The sequence below is a fragment of the Euleptes europaea genome, chromosome 19 (genome assembly GCF_029931775.1).
Source record: "Euleptes europaea isolate rEulEur1 chromosome 19, rEulEur1.hap1, whole genome shotgun sequence".
Lineage (NCBI taxonomy): Eukaryota > Metazoa > Chordata > Lepidosauria > Squamata > Sphaerodactylidae > Euleptes > Euleptes europaea.
In genome coordinates, this window is record NC_079330.1 from 27,095,162 (window position 1) to 27,113,070 (window position 17,909).

A 17,909-nucleotide genomic window follows, 5' to 3' on the forward strand; every position below is an offset into this window, starting at 1 on the left:
AGGGTCTCGGCTCTGTTGGGGTCAAGCAGGAAGCATCTGCCTGGGAGCTCAGAAATTCCATAGAAAGGGGGTGCTAAGCTAAAGAGGCCTGACTCTGCCCTTCTTCATTCCTTTTTTATGTTCATATTTGGTCACTGGGAACCTTTTTGTCTTGCTCATTTTCTTTGCTGGTTCTTTTAACACCATTTTTTCTGCCACTGACACATTATCTGTCATTTACTGTCAGCTGATGCTAAAACCATTTTTTAAAATAGGTTGATGTACTGGGGGGAAATGTAGTATGAGCAATCAACAATGGTGCAAAAAAATAAAAGGCTTTTTGATTTGGGGAGCAACTGTGGCTCAGCGGTAGAGCATCTTCTTGGCACACAGAAGGTTCCAGGTTCGATCTCCGGCATCTCCAGTTAAAAGGAACAGGTGATAGGTGATGTGAAAGCCCTATTCCTGAGACCCTGGGAAGCCACTGACAGTCTGAGTAGACAATACTGACCTTGATGGACTGATAGTATAAGAATCCTATGATTCTGTTTCATGCAAAGGAGAAGGAGGTCAGGAGCTCCTGACTGCCAAGCAGGTTGGACTTCCCACAGAGTAGTGTTGTGGTTAAGAGTGGGGGACCAGGTTCAATTCCCCTCTCCTCCCCATGAAGCCTGCTGGGTGACCTTGGGCCAGTCACAGTTCTCTCCAAACTCAGCCCCACCTACCTCACAATTAATTAGCTAAAAACTCCCTGCAGATAAGAAACCAGCCCTGCAAGCAAAGAGAGGGGAGTAGAACCCTTCTTTCTGCTATTCTTTTGCAGTGGGGTTTTTTTAATGTGAGGGAACATACACAGCTGGTACCTGGCATGTGCTGCCCCCTCGTGCCCATCTGATTCCCCCACATGTGTGAACTGGGCTGTTGCTGCCTCCTTCAGCATCTCTCCCACCCCCCACAGGTGGCCGCTGGTGGCCGCTGCATCGAGGACTCCCAGATCTTTCCTCTTCTGAGGCTACTTCCACAAGGAAGTTTTCCTCTACTTCAGCTACCAAGCTGCAGCTTTCTCTTCCCCCCCTCCCTTTTTGGCAGGAAGCATCTATGTGACATCATGGTCTGATTGTGCTCCAGTCATCTTTTCCCAGCCCTCTCTATGCTCTTTCCCAAACATGTTCTTCTCTGATCTTTTTGCGGAAAGCACAATCCAAGTGTATTACCAGGCCAGCCAGGATGCAAGGTATGCATTATCCAAGGTCCCATCTACTTCAGTGCCATTCTCCTTCTCTTGACCTCTTGTGGTCACCGTTCCCCACACACACACACACACACACATCACCAGAAGGCTTTCTCATTTTTTTAAAAAAAGTCATTGCTAGATAGCTGTGGTATTACTTCTACATCTGTTGGTTGCCATAATCTATTCCTTCCTCGGAATAAAAAAAAAGTCTAGTACTTTTCATTGTAGCAGTACACCTTTCTTCTTACATCTCTGCAATGAAAAGGGCTAAAGATGTGCTTTTTAAATAAATGAAACCTGTGAATTCAGAGAAACAACTGTATGGTTGCAATGAATTGGTAATTGCAATCTAGTTATTACCAGTTTTTGTTTTTTGTTTTGAAAAAAGCCCTCCAGTGCCTATCTGTCTACATTTCTGGTTTAGCAAATCCAACAATGACCTTTTGGCCTTTCTGCCCTTTTCCCTCCAGATTAATCATCTTGGTTGTCAAGCTGCCGAGCTCTATTATCCTGACATGAGCAAGAGGCTCCTCTGTGAGCCTCATGCCTTTGGCTCAGTCCCTTCTTCCCCATGTTTTTGCTTCATCCCTTAAAGTCTCTTTTTTAAAAATAATTTTATTAAAGAAAACAAGAATTACAAAATCAAACGCAACGTGCTTACATACAGTATATCAAACCTTCCAAAAGGAGTCATCTATTACCTATATTCTGTATCTGCTGGATAAATAAAAGTATCAGCCACAAAAGATCCTGTTGTAAAGATATTTAAGTCTCTTTATACTGCCTTATAAACTATAGCATTACTTATTTTACTACACTCAAACATCTAGCCTCTCACTTTCTGAGTATCCAACTTTCTTTCTTAACAGCACATTAAATATGACTACATGTATTTTTTTCTTCCCCTCCATCATAACCCTTTACCATAAATGTAAAATTGATCAACATGAATATAACTTATTCCTATTTCTAATAAAACATCTATATATTCTAACCATATTCACTTTCTATTTATTCTGCTACTAAATATTGAAATTACATTTACGTGTAGTCATAGTAGAGCAGGGGTGGGGAACATCAGGCCTGGGGGCCGTTTAAGGCCCGCGAAATCATTTAGTCTGGCCCTTCGTGGGTTCTGGCAGATCTCTAGCTCAGAAGGATCTAAGACTGGCGATCCGCCCCTTCCAGCGGACAGGAATAGCCTCTATTCAAGGCGGATGTGAGTTTGTTTTGCTGAGAAAATGAACCTTTTGTCCTCCTTGCAGAAGAGTCGTTAGCTATGGAGCTGCTAGGACCGCCCAAGAAACTGTGTTTTTATTATACTAAAGCCGGGTTCAGGGCGGCTAACAGCATAAAATTATTACAATTAAAATCATAAATACCATATGAATAATTAAAGCCATAAATAGTAACAAGCAATAATGGGGCCCTGATCATGGCTCTCAGATGATGTTATCATTTCCCAGATCAGAGAAACCGTGCATGGCTCGCGTGGGGAGCCACAAGATGTTGATACATGGGCATAAGATAGGATTAGGGAAAAAACAAGTAGGGAAGAGAACGAGGGGGAGGGGGAGGGAAGAAAGGGGAGGAGACCCTGGCCCCTAGGAAGGATGGGAGGGGTGGAGGAAAGGACTGGAATGCCCCATCCCTCCCCTGCCCATCCAGCTCCTAAATAGTTAATTTCATTCCGTGCACTCGGGTTTGCTGTGGATTGCGTCTACTACCTTTCAGTGAGCAGATTCTTTGGTTACAAAAGCAAAAAACTGAACCACAAGTAGATCACGGTGGGTTAGCCGCATTAGTCTGCCTGTAGCAGTAGAAAAGACCAAGACTCCGGTAGCACCTTAAAGACTAACAAAGCTTCTGTCAGCTTTCGTGATGCACAGCTCACTTCTTCAGCGCTACTGGTACTCTTGCTCTTTTCTACTGCCAAAAAATAAATTGATTGTGTTTTCAAATCTACGTAATTCTACAGGGGGTGCTGAAATGAGTTTTCAAAATTGCAATTGAGAAAATAAAAAACGGCAAGGCAGGCGTTGACTGGAGCAGTTGCCCTGCGAAGACCTGGCGTGCGAGAGCCATTATCTTAATTGAGCAAAAGGGTGGAAGATGGCGCCAGAGTCAACAGCCTGAAGTAATTGACGCAGCCCAGGGCATCAGTCTCTCCAGGGCCCCCCGTGGGCTAGCACAATCCGGGCATGTATGTCAGCCATTCCCATGAACTGGGGAGGGAGAGGCTGGCACATGGTGTGGTGGTGAAGTGCCGCAGACTCTAATATGGAGGACCAGGTTTGATTCCCTGCTCCACGTGAGCTGCAAACTCTAATCTGGAGAACCGGGTTTGTTTCCCAGTCCTCCACATGCAGCCTGCTGGGTGACATTGGACTAGTCACAGTTCTTTCAGAACTCTTTCCATCTCGGTTGGTCCAATGGCAGTGGCATTTATAATTAATTGATCACAGTCAGTTACAGGCTTCTTTGTTCTCCGCTCCTGCTGCTTCACTCAACTAGTCTAAAAAAAAAAAAGAACTCTCTCAGCCTCACTTCATAAGGTGTCTGTTGTGAGGGGGGAAAGAATTTTTAAGCCGCTTTGAGACTCCTGTTAGTAGAGAAAAGTGGGGTATAAAAACCAATTCTTCTACTCTGATCGGGACACTGATCTGGACTCTGATCTGGAGAACTAGGTTTGATTCCCCACACCTCCTCTTCTTCTTCCTCCTCCTCCTCCTCCCAAGGCTCAATGAGGGGTTTTGCTGCGTTCCCTCTTAGCCAAAGGCCCAGTTGTCTGGAACATTTGGCTTCCAGTTATGCCAACCTTGGCCCATAGTTGAGGACAGCAATGGTTTATATGGCTAACACCGGATGCCGGCATGGATCGTGGGACCCGCTCTGCTTTTTGCCACAAGGTCTCTCCACCTTACCCAGCCTCAATTGTCACCTGGGCTGCTGCAAGCTGTTGTATCCCTCCCGGACCTTTGTACTGCTAACGTCTGATATTTTAATCCGGGGGGGCTGATTTTATTAAGCGCCATCTTTTATGGTTTTATGTAATCTACTGAATTTATTGTTGTGGTTTTAATAGTTTAAAGCCTGTTATCATTATGTTTGTATGTATTGTGAACTGCCCTGAGCCCTGCTAGATAGGCAGAGGGTGGAATATAAGTATAAAGAATGAATAAATAAATAAATAAATAATATAGACTGGATATGGAAAAATGAGGTTCACTCTGGCCCCCACGGACATCTAATATTGCCAGATAAGATAATGAATGAGGTATAACGATCGCTGGGTAGTGTTTCCATCTTTGCCTTTTGCAGTTAACCCGAGTAACTAAAACAGTGAGATTTAACTGCTCCCGATCACAAAACACAGGCGTTTGTTTCATTTTCCTCTTGGGGGTGCGGTGAAAAGCAGGGGGGCCTCATGTGGAACTTGAGAGCATGGGTGTCCATTTTTGAAGAATCCTGGGAGAGGCTGCAGTGGGGGGGGGGGAAGTCTGGCAATGGCCCACTCTGCACAGAGCCCCCAATAGTGCTGCCAGCTCCGGGTTGGGAAATACCTGGAGATTTTGAGGGTGGAGCCTAAGAGGCTGGGGTTTGGGGAGGGGAGGGACTTCAGTGGGGTATAATGCCATAGAGTCCACCTTCCAAAGCGGCCGTTTTCTCCAGGTGAAATGACCTCTATTGCCTGGAATCAGATGTAACAGCGGGAGATCTCCAGCCACAACCTGGAGGTTGGCAACCCTAGCCCCCAAGACGTTTAGTGACAGCACAAGAGAAGCCTTCACTTGCCTATATCCTTTCAGGCTGAGGGGACTCATTTAGGGCACCCACTCATTTGGTATAAAGTTTTATCTTGTTGCACAAAATTTGGCCATTAAAGGCTTAACACAGGGGTGTCGAACTAATTCGTTACGAGGGCCGGATATGACATAAATGTCACTTGGTCAGGCCGGGCCATGTATACCATAAAATTTAATGCCAGGAGATACAAACCTTATAGAAGACATAGGCAAAACCAATTAATGGTATTCTTTTTTACTTTATTTTTTTACTTAAAATACAAACACGTTTAAAACAATAACACCCTTAGGCCATTTATGGAGAGTTGATTTTGATGCTCGCTCAAAGCTGCTTTTTTTAAATCCGCCCTTTAAAATGACTATTCACGGTTCCGATGCAAGAGGAGAAAGTCAATAAATTACACCACCCCCACTCACCTGCTCCTTTGTTGCTTAGTTTGCATAGCCATTAGCAATGGTCGTTTACATAGCTAAGCCTCGGCTGTGATTTTTCATGGTTCCTTCAGTAAATGCTTCGATGCAGGGGCGGAGCAAATACAAAGGTAGCGTTAAAGGGGCTCTTAAGAAATGCGAAGCAGGTATACGCCGGCTTCTCAGTGAGGGCTGGAATGATGGTTCAGCTTAAAGAAATAAAAAAAATATGCGGGGCACTTCAGCCTGGAACCCGCTGCTAATTACCAAGCATAAATGGCCTTACAATATTTTTTATATTTAACAATCTTTGATAATTGACACCTTGAGACTGGATGGGGGGGGTGGCTGCCTCGACTGCCGAGCCCACAGCGGACTCGCCAGCCCAGATCAGGACTGGGGGTTGGCAGCCCCGGATGGCGAGCCCGCAGCAGGCTTGCCAGCCCAGATCGAGAGCCAGTGGGGTGGCTGCCTCGGCTGGCTTGTGGGCTGGATAAGTGTTTTAAAGGGGGCGAATCCAGCCCTTGGGTCTTATCTTTGACACCCCTGGCTTAACAGTTATTCTTTCTCCCTGTCCCCCATCAGACCTGTTGAAAGGGAGGAGCGAGGACCTGAAACCTGAGCACTTCCTCCGCAAGAGCCCCTCTCTGGAATCCCTGAGCAAGCCCCCCACGATGACCTTCGCTGGCAGGATGCTCAACTCCGCACCCAGCAGCCTGAAACCTCCAAGCCGACTTAGGTAGTGAGACTTTGATGTTTCAGCCCTGGCATCTTCTGGACCTCTCTCTTATCACCCTCAACCTGAGCCTGCCTAAGTTGGCTCCACTTGGAGCCACTTTGATCCTTTTGGGTTGCAAATTCAAGCACCCTCATCCCATGCCCTCTAGAGAACGGCCAGTAGGCCACTGGTGGGCGCCCGTCTGCCTACCCATGGCTAGAGAGCGCAGTTGCATTGCAGAAAGGGCTGTAGCAAGAAAGCAGCTGCCACAAGGTAGAAGAACCATGTGCAGTGCGAGTGAAGCCTCATGCAGGCACATCCGCTCATGCGCAGATCTCTTCCAGCACATCTAGAGAATTGCTCGCAATTTTGATGAGAAAAGGGTTTAGAATAATCTGCGGGAAGATCGTCTTGATCGTCAAGACATACTGTAAAGAGCCAGCGTGGTGTAGTGGTTAAGAGCGGTGGTATGAAGCGGTGGACTCTGATCTGGAGAACTGGGTTTGATTCCCCATGAGCAGCGGACACTAATCTGGTGAACTAGTTTTGTTTCCCCGCTCCTCCACATGAAGCCAGCTGGGTGACCTTGGGCTTATCACAGTTCTCTTAGAACTCTCTCTGCCCCACCTACCTCACAGGGTGTTTGCTGTGGGGAGGGAAGGTGATTGTAAGCTGGTTCTTCCTAAAGTGGTAGAGAAAGTCGGCATATAAAAACTAACTCTTCTTCTTCCTGTCTAAAAGATTCCAGGTAGTGCATGTTGGGCAAGACCTCTCTCTGCCCGAGATCCTAGAGAACTGCTGCCAGTCAGAGCAGGCAATATGGGGGAGTTGAACCAAGATGGTCTGACTTAGTACAAGGCATCCTCACAGCCCAGCCTTCGTACCCTAAATCCACTCCAAATCCCGCTCAGCATCCCTGGAACAAAAAACAAGCTGCTGCCCAAAGCAACTTATGTTCAACAGTGGGAAGAGAATCGGGGGGGGGGGACGAAAAGGACTGTGTGCAAGGGGACCGGGGTCTAAGGAGCCCCCCCCCACACACACACACACACAGCAGATTCGTGCTGCTTATAGCTAAGTGTGCCAAGCTAAAGCAGAAGTATTTATATTTTGTTTTATTCATTTACACCTTACCATTATCCCCCAGTGGGGACCCAAAGCAGCTTACATCGCTCTCCTCTTCTCCATTGTGTCCTCACAACAACCCTGCAAGGTAGGTTAGGCCACAGATCACCCAGCAGGTTTCCGTGGCAGAGCGGGGATTCACACCTGGATCTCCCAGGTCGTAGTCCAACACTCTAATCGCTACACCACATTGGATGAGTGTTAACAGTGATTCGACGAACATAACCTGTTCTCTTCTTCCTCTGGCTTCAGCGTGGAGAGAAAGGACCCTCTGGCGGCTCTAGCAAGGGAATACGGGGGCTCCAAGAGGAACGCTTTGCTGAAGTGGTGTCAGAAGAAAACCGAGGGATACCCAGTACGTAAACGGATGCCACTCTCCTTTCTTGGGTTGCTTGCTGCAAAAGCCTCTTTGGCAAAGCCTTGTCATACCCAGCACTAGGGCTGTCAAAAAAAAAAAATTCGGTACAGTTCGGATTCGGCTGAATTTGGCGCTTGTGGGTTCGGTACGTGCCTAAGTCCGAACTCCCCCACTTCGGATCCGTTCAATTCGGCGGGAATTCAAAGTTCGAAAAAAAATTCGGCCGAATAAAGCCATTAAAAACACAATCGCGCCTTTCTGCGGCCCTGGGGGGGGCATTTTTGGGGTTAGAGGTCCCAAACTTTCGACAGAGCTTCAAAGGACGTTTATTGAAAGACTCCCCAAGTTTTGTAAAGATTGGGTCAGGGGGGGCTGAGATATGGGCCCTGAAAGGGGTCCCCCCCACCCTTAATGTGCATCTCTCAGCAGAGCTTGCCGCCCACGCACAAAGCTCCCAGCCCCGACAACAGCTGAGAAATTTGCAAAACAACACAACCTTGTTAAACAACACCTTTGCAACACACAACTGAAACCTCCCCCCTCAAACCAGGGAGCGAGAGACTCGAGGGGGAACACACACCCCAGGCAGAACCGACGAAAGCCCCCTTTGGCTTCCCCCCCACCCACAGAAACTGCTCCCTCCCCACACACACACAGACTCTGCTTTCCCCCACACACACACACATACACAGGAGAAAAATTATAGATTAAAGCCCCCAAAGGGGTCTTACTGTGGCTGTCTTCTGTTCCATCAAGAGGGGCTGAAGAAGAGGACTTATAATCCAAGATGATTCCAATTAGGCACGGAACGTTTTGCTCTGGAGATGCACAGGCTGATCCATTCATCCCAATAGGGAAAGGGGGAAAGGGGAAAGCCCATATCTCGGGACCCCCTGACCCAATGTTCACAAAACTTGGGGGGTATCTTAAGAACACTGGTCTGAAACTCCGCTCAAAGTTTGGGATCTGTACCCCCAAAAATGCGCCCCCTGAAGCCATGGAAAGAAAAAGGGGGGGAGCCCATATCTCGGGACCCCCTGACCCAATGTTTACAAAACTTGGGGGGTACCTTAAGAAGCTTCATCTGAAGCTCCAGTGAAAGTTTTGTGTCTGTACCCCAAAAAATACACTCCCTGCAGCCACAGAAAGGAGCGAATGTGCACAAGCACCCCCACACACACACACGAGGATTTTGCTCTCTCTCTCTCTCCCTGGCCGGGCCGCACATCAGCTGATTCCTCCAGTACTCAATCCTGACTGATTGGCCAGAAGAAGACCCAGCTTGCCAACCGATTGGCCGGGGGAGGAGAATGCTGCTTACTGACGGTTATGCTGCTTACTGACGGCCGAATTTGCCGAATTTATTCGCGAACTCCCGAACTCGCTGAATTCGGCCCCCCCGGTTGCCCGCCAGTTTTGAGTTCGGTTCCTCCCGAATTAAAAACCACCGAATCAGGGGAAATTCGGCTGATTTTCAGTTCGGGCGAACCGAATTGACAGCCCTACCCAGCACCACTAGTTCTGCCTCCCTGTTTTCCCCTTTTTTTCACCTCTCTGTGTGCTGTTTGGGTGCATTCAGACATGCTCACACGCAGGGGCCAAAATTTGTCCCTATGAGATATCCCCACGGTACATATTGGGCGGAATCCTGCAAATCCTGCCTCTGACCTAAGAAACTCTTGCATCAAGGCTGGCTCCTTGCACCGGGGGTGGAGGGCTGCTTCAGACTGTTGAGGTTTCCCCCCCCCCCCCGCGCGCGTGTTACAACCTTTGTTTAAACATGGCTGAGAGTTAGGATTGCCAGGTCCCTCTTGGCAACCAGCGAGAGGTTTTAGGGGCAGAGCCTGAGGAGGGTGGGGTTTGGGGAGGGACTTCATTGCCTTAGAGTCCAATTGCCAAAGCAGCCATTTTCTCCAGGTGAGTTGATCTCTATCGGCTGGAGATCAGTTGTAATAGCAGGAGATCTCCAGCTAGTACCTGGAGGTTGGCAACCCTGCTGAGAGTAGGTTCTGCAGCTCTCCCTGTGCCTGCTCTGCTGGTTTTCTATTTGCCGGAGCAGGGAGTTTTTCAGGCAAAGGAAGGTTCAGAGCTGAAACCGGTCTCCCATGGCCTCTGGAGTGGTGTTCCCAATTCTGCCGCCTGCTTCTCCTGGGAGCCTGCTTCCTGAGTAAGCACCCCCGGCCAGCCACCTCCCAGGGCACGCCGGGCTCCTTCCTTGCAAGAAGCATGCCTGGGGCAAACCAACTCCACATCCCCAGAAGACCTTTGGGGGGTGGGCGTTTGCCGTGGGCCTCCCCAACCTCCTCTCCAGCAGCTCCCGTCAGTTCCCAGCGAGGCGGAGGCGCTCCCTGCCCTGACCCCGGGATGGCAACAAAATTCATTCCAGCTCTTCAAATTGTGGCCCCCGCCCGTTGAAGCCAGCAAGGGAAGCCGCCGGGGCTCTCGTTTGTTGTTGTGCTCGCTTGGAATTAAACGACTTCTTTGCCAAAAAACCAAAAAGGCCCATTGGTTCAAAGGACAATGACATTCATTGAGTTTATTTTTATTCCGGGCTGTTGGAACGATCCTGTGGCTCCCTCAGACTTGACAAAAAAGGCAGCTGTAATTCTTGGCCCGGGGCTTAGGGCTCCTGTTCTCTGGGTGCCGCTTTCCCTGCAGATGAAAGAGCCCGGTTTGCTTGGCTGGGCTCTGGATTGGCGGCAAAGGCCCTTGGGAAACGCTGAGAGAGACTCGCAGGGAGAGGAGGGAAACGCAGCGTGTGGGGTCCATGCAATCATTGCCCCCCCCCAAAACAGGCTAGTAGGCCCCCCACACACATGGTAGAGAGGAGCCACGTCTTGGCTTTAGCTCACAGGCCGAGCGTGGGCTTGGCACGCAGGGAAGTTTCTAGCTTCAGTCCCCAGCATCCTGGGCAGCGTTGCTGGGCAGGCCCCTGAGAGCTCCTGCCAGGGCCATGGTGGCAGTTTATAAAATTATGCCCAGTGTGGAGAGAGAGAGAACAATCTTCTTTTATTCTCTGAAAATACTGGGAATTGCAGCCCCCCCACCCCCACCCCAATGATGTTGATGGGCAGTCATTTCAGGACAGAAAAGGGATGGCCTTCTTTGCACAGTGTTTGGAACTCCCAGCCACTGAGTCAGATGACTTCAAGTTGAGTATTAGACAAATTTATGAAGGAGTGATCCATCCGTCACTATTAGATGATGGAATTGAAGTCCTGAAGCAGTCTGCCTCTGAATTAGGGTCCCCAACCTCCAGGTACTAGCTGGAGATCTCCTGCTAGTACAACTGATCTCCCGCCGATAGAGATCAGTTCGCCTGGAGAAAATGGCCACTTTGGCAATTGGACTCTATGGCATTGAAGTCCCTCCTCAGGCTCTGCCCCAAAAACCTCCCAACGGTGGCGAAGAGGGACCTGGCAACCCTACTCTGTACACCTGTTGCTGGGAAGCCACCTCGGGGGAGGCTGCGGCCTGGATGGCAGCTTCCATCTGGCCCTTGGGGGAAATGGGATGCTGGAGCCTGCCGTGGTCCAGCAGGGCTTCTCTTTGCTTCAGAGGATATAATCCTGAGGCAGACAAACTAGTGGTCTGACTTGGTGCCAGTTCGGCTTTTTAAGCAAGGCACACTGGTTTCCCCACTCTTACACATGAAGCCAGCTGGGTGACCTTGGGCAAGTCACTCTCTCTCAGCCCCACCTACCTCACAGGGTGTCTGTTGTGGGGAGGGGAAGGGAAGGTGATTGTAAGCCGGTTTGAGTCTCCCTTAAGTGGTAGAGAAAGTCGGCATATAAAAACCAACTCTTCTTCTTCTTTGACCTCTTGGCCTGGAATTGGCCCACCAGCTCTCTGTCCCTTGGATGCAAAAACAAAAAAATCCTTGTCGAAGGCTTTCACGGTCAGAGTTCATTGGTTCTTGTAGGTTATCCGGGCTGGGTGACCGTGGTCTTGGTATTTTCTTTCCTGACGTTTCGCCAGCAGCTGTGGCAGGCATCTTCAGAGGAGTAACACTGAAGAGACACTGTCCTTCAGTGTTACTCCTCTGAAGATGCCTGCCACAGCTGCTGGCGAAACGTCAGGAAAGAAAATACCAAGACCACGGTCACACAGCCCGGATAACCTACAAGAACCAAAAAAATCCTTCTTTTTTGGCTGTTAAGATTCTCTCTTTGTTCTCTTTGGTTGCCTTTTAATTGTTCGCATCTCTGTACCATTCTCTGGGTAACTTCACGCTTTTAAAAAATATTTATCGCCGACCTATCCATTTATCACTTTTTCCTCCACACAGACAGTGACTGAAATGTGACAGATTGATTCATTCAGAAGGCGGGCAGTTTGTGGACTAGCAAATCTTTAATCAGTCAACTCTAGAAGTCCAGTTTGTTTGTTTTAAGCAATACATGAATCATGGGAAGGAATGCAAGGGACTTTTTTGGACTTTAGTAACAAAGCGCTCTGCTTTCCCTAAAATACCAGCCCAATCTTTGACAGGAGCCCTGGCACTAGGGTTGCCAACCTCCAAGTAACACCTCGACATCTCCCCTTATAACAGTTGATCTCCAGACGGCCAAGATCATTTCCACTGGAGAAAACGGCTACATCGGAGGGTGGACTATGGCATTATACTCTGCTGAGGTCCCTCCCACCTCAAAACCCCTACCTCCCTAGGCTCCTCCTCCAAAATCTCGATATTTCCCAACCCAGAGCTGGCAACCCTACCTGGCACCTATTTGAACACATCTGACACCGTTTGGGTGTGATGCAGACTGGAAAACCCCGCCCCCAGCCCTGCTAAGCTGATGCAGTGATTCCTCTTTGCACCTGTCAAGAATTGGTTCCCTGTTGCTCCTAAAGGCCTGAAGAACTTCTCAGCAAAATTCACTCTGAATCCTAGCAGTGCTGGGGGTTTTTCCCTGGTAGACTTCTGGGCTCCGTTATCTGCATCATCTTCTCACGTCTTCTGAGCACTTCTTGGAATAACTAAGCCTAGCTCCTTTGGGTCTTTGCTGTGAGATTTTTTTTTGCCTCATTAGTGTCATCTTCCGTAATCGTATCATTAGCAGCTGGGGCCAGATTTAAGTGCTCTGGTTCTGTTTATTCTGCAGAGAGCGATCATTTTTGTCAAAGGGCCAGAGCTCCCCAGATTAAACCTCTCAGCGCTGCAGCCTCCGACTGCCAGAATGCGAGAAGACAGCAGCAGGCACTTAAAACGTTGTCAAGCACTTGTTAGGAAGGACGGGTGGTCTCGGCAGATGAGGACCAAAAGGGAAGGGAAGGCTTGGCTCTTTTCTATTTTGTTTTGAAGCCAGTGTTTTCAGCTTTCCCGTTTGGGTTACTGGCATTCCCAAGTCATTTGCTGTTTTACTGCATTTTATGTCGTATTTATATTTATTTGCCGTTTGGCATGAGGAGACAGAAAATGGCGTGAAGATACCGAAAATGGCACGAAAAGCAAGAGACAGAGGTTTTGGTTTGCACGAGGGAGATGCGAAAACTAAATGTGGACTTTTGAGTTGAAGTAGCGGGGCTGCAAAGTTCCAGTTGTGTCCTAAATGAAATGGTGGCAACAGGAACAATTCAGTGTTCCCCTCACAGAGCATATTATGAGCCACTTACTCTTAGTTTGTTCTTGTAGGCCTCGGGTTTTTTTTTTTTTGCAAGCTAATGAATTTAAACTGTTCCTTCTACACTCTGGCGCAGTTGTGCAGAACGAGTGGGAATAACGGCAAATTTGAGTTGAGTGTACAACCTGGTCACTGAAGAGTGAGCTGGTTGGCTCAGATCAGTCTGTGGGCTAAATGACAAGGTTACAGAAGACTCACACACACACACACAGCACGCAGCCCCCCCCAACTGAGCACTGTGGTGTTACTTTGGGGTCCCTTCTCTAATTCGCCCCATGCTATTTATTTATTTAGCACATTTATAGGTCCCCTCTCTAGCAACTAGCCCCACGTGGATCGCAAAGGAAAAACAAAACCATAAAAATAATGGCATGATAATGATTAATACTGAAGCAAGACATTAAAAACAGCATCAAGCAGCCTGAAATTATATCCATAAAAAGGCGCTCAGACTAGAAGCAGACTATAAAAATAGCTGGAAATTATGGAACACTTCAGGCACATAATTCAGATTCTCTGCCTCCCTTTCTTCAAGCCTCCTTCTGTCAAGTTCCGCCCCCCCTGCATTCTTCCTTCGGCATCCTGGTCTCCCTGCCTCCCATAGCTTGCCATCATAGTGGTGTTCAGTCTGGCACTATGTGAAGTTTTACTCCCAGCCGAACTGACGAGTCTCCATTCCCTCCCTGAAGCTGGACCGCAAACTGTCCGATGAGCGTAGCAGCTGAATTACATCCAGCTCAGCCAGTCATTCACTTTCACTTACACAAATACAGCATAGATGCCTCCAGTACTCTGATGCTGCTGTAAGGAAGGCAAGGGGGAACATTAACATTGAGGGCAAATTTGTTAAACTGAGAGCATGCATAGACCTAACAGTACCTACCTAGCAGCCCTTCCCTTCGTGCGTTTATGCAGTCGATAGCAAGGACTGAGTTTTATTCACTGATTAATTGGAAAAGCCCTTCAGCATGTTCTTCAGTTGTTTTCTTATTAAGAACATCAGAAAAATCACACTGGACCAGATCAGGATTGGTCCATCTCATCCAGCATCCTGTTTAACAATCTGATCAATCAGATTGCCCCGAAAAGGCCCGCAAGCAAGGGCATAGGGGCCAGAGCCTCCATCATTACTGTACCATAGCAGCTGGTTGCTCAGAGGTATACTGCCTCTGAACATGGAGGTTCCCTTTAGCTGTTACACCTAGTAACCATTGATGGACTTCTCTTCCGTGAAATTCCTTTCAAAGCAATGTAAGCTAGTGGCCATGATCTCACGGCAGTGAGTTCCACAAAACTACATGCTGTGTGAAGAAGTCCTTTCTGTTGCCTGTCCTGACGGTCTCTAAACATCTGGATACCACTGGTGGTGGAAAGTGCTGTCAAGTTGCAGTTGACTTGCGATGATCCCATAGGGTTTTCGAGGCAAGAGATGTTCAGAAGTGATTTGCCATTGCCTGCCTTTGTGTAACAACCCTGGTGCTGTCCCCTCCCAAGCACTAACCAGGGCCAACCCTGCTTGACATCCAAGATCTGATGAGATCGGGCTAACCTGGGCCATCCAGGCCAGGGTGGATACCTCTAAGTTCTAGTGTTTGGGGAAAGCGAGAAAAAAGTTCTCTCCATCCCATTCATCGCCTCCATCTGGTGGTCCCATAGTTATGTTTTTTTCCTAAACAGAAAAGCTTCAGCCTCTGTATCTGTTCCTTTTAGGGAGGGTGCTCCAACCCATGAATTGCCCAGTCCAAGTTCACACGATTCAGACGAAACACCAAACAGAACACCCAGGCATTTTGGGGGAGAGATGCCCATACAACCAAAATATGCAGCATGCAAGCTTTGGGGAACCAGCAGAGGGGCGGGGTGGTGAAGGGTGGCCTGGCCTGCTGTGTTTAAGGGCCTGAACGACTGAGAATCGGAGAACTGATGTGCCTTGGCAATCAGAGCCTTGCTGTCAGTAATAGGGATAAGACTTTGACCTCCTGAATGCCTGGAAGATTTTGCTGATCCCTCAGTAAACGCTGGGTGAATCATTGGTTCTTGCCTTTTACCAAAAGCTGATAAAGAGGGATCGAGTGGGATGGGAGCATTTACAACCTTTGCAAAGTTGCTGGGGCTTTGTGGTAACCAAAGAGGGGAGTGGGGTGACCCTTTGCCCTCGCCCTGTGTGCTGACAGCAAACCACATGTGTACTTTTCCTGTTGAATTCCTTGGGGGACCTCTGAGGTCCCTCTGAACCTTCCTGGGATTTAGTCAAGGGGAGGGTCCACTCCCCAGAATGCTTCCCTGAAAAACATTTTACCCAGTGTGGCTTATACTTCCCTGCAGCCTAGAGAGAGATTGGGTGCGTTGTGTGGAGTAATAGAAGAAGAGGAGTCGGTCTTTATATGCCGACTTTCTCTACCACTTAAGGAAGAATCAAACCGGCTTGCAATCACCTTCCCCTCCCCTCCCCACAACAGACATCCTGTGAGGTAGGTGGGGCTGAGAGAGCTCTAAGAGAACTGTGACTAGCCCAAGGTCACCCAACTGGCTTCATGTGTAGGAGTGGAGAAACTTACCCGGTTCACTAGATTAGCTTCTGCTGCTCATGTGGAGGAGTGGGGAATCAAACCCGGTTCTCCAGATCAGAGTCCACCGCTCCAAACCACTGCTCTTAGCCACTACACCACGCTGGGTATGCATGGAGGCAGGGCTAATCAGATCCTTGCTTGGAACAGTGACTGCACACTCTCAGAATCTTCTGCAACACACAGGAGTTTCACTTCAGATGAGGCGATGGGAAAGGGGTCCCTTGAGGTAGGAAGTTTAGGAGACACCAAATTACAGCTTGCAGAGTTCACTGGTGAGTTTCAGGTCCAGCCCTGGGTGAGGACTTAATCTCCCCACGGTGGGAAATGTTCTTCCCCTTACTAATCCAAGGGGCTTAGGTGGATCGAATATTCACGGAGAGCTGTTTTCGTAACAGGAAGCAAACCTGATACGCAGACCAGCACTGCTGGTGGAATGTCCCTGGTTTGGTGGAAATCCTTGCACAAGCGGGTTTTTTGGGGTCCATGATGTCATCCTCCCACAATCCTTTCAGATGGTTTGGGGAACCTTTCACCCAGACAGATCAGCGGAAGGGGCAATGAGATCCCTGCAGAAGGACCCAAAACCTTCCTTGGTTTGGTGTCCTTTTCTGAGGAATGATTTAGAAGCCTCTCTGGACAAGGGTCGCCCGGGTACGTATTTCATGCTGGAGACTTCCTGGCTGACGCCTGCCAGCCACAGCTCCTGCCTGCTTGTGATTTACAAATCAAAATCTGCTTGTGATTTACAGCATCACAGTGCCAAAGCCAGTCAGGCTCAGAGTGAGATAATCGCCAGAAGTTTTGCCTCATCCCTCAGAATTTCCTCCCCAAGCACTGCCTTAATTCGGCAGAAATGCAGGTTGGCACGACAGAGGCTTCTTCCTGCTGACGGCTGCACCCAGAGGCCGCCAGCCCACCGGCAGCTTTGCCAAGATGCGCACAGGTGCCAAAACCACAGACAGAAAAAGGTTAAATCTCTCAGGGATTCTTCCCCTCCTCCCCCACCCCCGGTACTTGGATTGTGTTGCCAGGTGAAAACCAGTCTGTTCAATCCCACTTGGTTGTTACGGAGTGTCTTTAAAGGCATTTACCTCTTATTTAGCACAGGCAAATATAAGAACTTTTTCACACGGTAATGCGAGGAATTTTTTGCCAGGCGATGTAATGATGTCCGCTGTAAAATAAGATTAGCCCAACTTTATGGCAGATAGTCCATTAGTGGTGTTAGTTGCAATGGGGAAATGGAACCTCCATGTTAAGAGGCAGCTTATCTTTGAATTAAGGAGCCCCATGGTGCAGAGTGGTAAGCTGCAGTACTGCCGTCCAAGCTCAGCTCACGACCTGAGTTCGATCCCAACGGAAGTCGGTTTCAGGTCACCGGCTCAAGGTTGACTCAGCCTTCCATCCTTCCGAGGTCGGTAAAATGAGGACCCAGCTTGCTGGGGGTAAAGGGAAGATGACTGGGGAAGGCACTGGCAAACCACCCCGTAAAACAAAGTCTGCCTAGGAAATGTCAAGATGTGACGTCACCCCATGGGTCAAGAATGACCCAGTGCTTGCACAGGGGACCTTTATCTTTTGAATTGCATTTTCTGGGGTAACAACAGGGGTCAGTTTTGGCTACTCTACCCTGCTTTCAGGCCCTCTGGGGCATCTGGACTAGATGGACCAGCAGGGACCCTTCTGGACAGGATCTGGACTAGATGGACCAGCAGGGACCCTTCTGATGTTCCTATGTTGAATTACATTGGCAGCTGCCACCTTTTCTTAGTTGTCGGCTTGTTTGAATTATCAGCCTGCTGCCTGGGCCTTTTTCGTTTGTTTGTTTTTAAACATCTGCCCAGCACCTGGCGCTTGGGAGGGAATGCATTTTGTCATGCATTTGGCTGTCTTGATTTCTGTGAATGAGCCAATCACCATGCAACTCGTGAAAAAAATATGAATTTTTCTTGATGGTTGTAAACATTTCTCTTTGGCCTTTGGAATGTGATCTCTTTGAGCTAGTGAAAAGGGGCAGAGAAGATGTCTGTTGCAGGGTTTTGTTGTTTTGGAGTAAGCTGGTCCGGACACAGTTTGGGGGTGGG

At 48.6% G+C, this 17,909-nt stretch overlaps 1 protein-coding gene across 2 annotated transcripts in view; it reads left to right on the forward strand.

Annotated features, from left to right (window-relative positions):
* Positions 1–17,909, forward strand: part of SPECC1 (sperm antigen with calponin homology and coiled-coil domains 1) — a 113,860-nt gene that overhangs the window by 82,066 nt on the left and 13,885 nt on the right. For both annotated transcript variants that reach the window (XM_056865246.1, XM_056865247.1), the window contains 2 exons: positions 6,016–6,169; positions 7,526–7,628. In XM_056865246.1, coding sequence (XP_056721224.1) covers positions 6,016–6,169; positions 7,526–7,628 — 257 coding nt within the window. The remainder of the gene's footprint in view (positions 1–6,015; positions 6,170–7,525; positions 7,629–17,909) is intronic.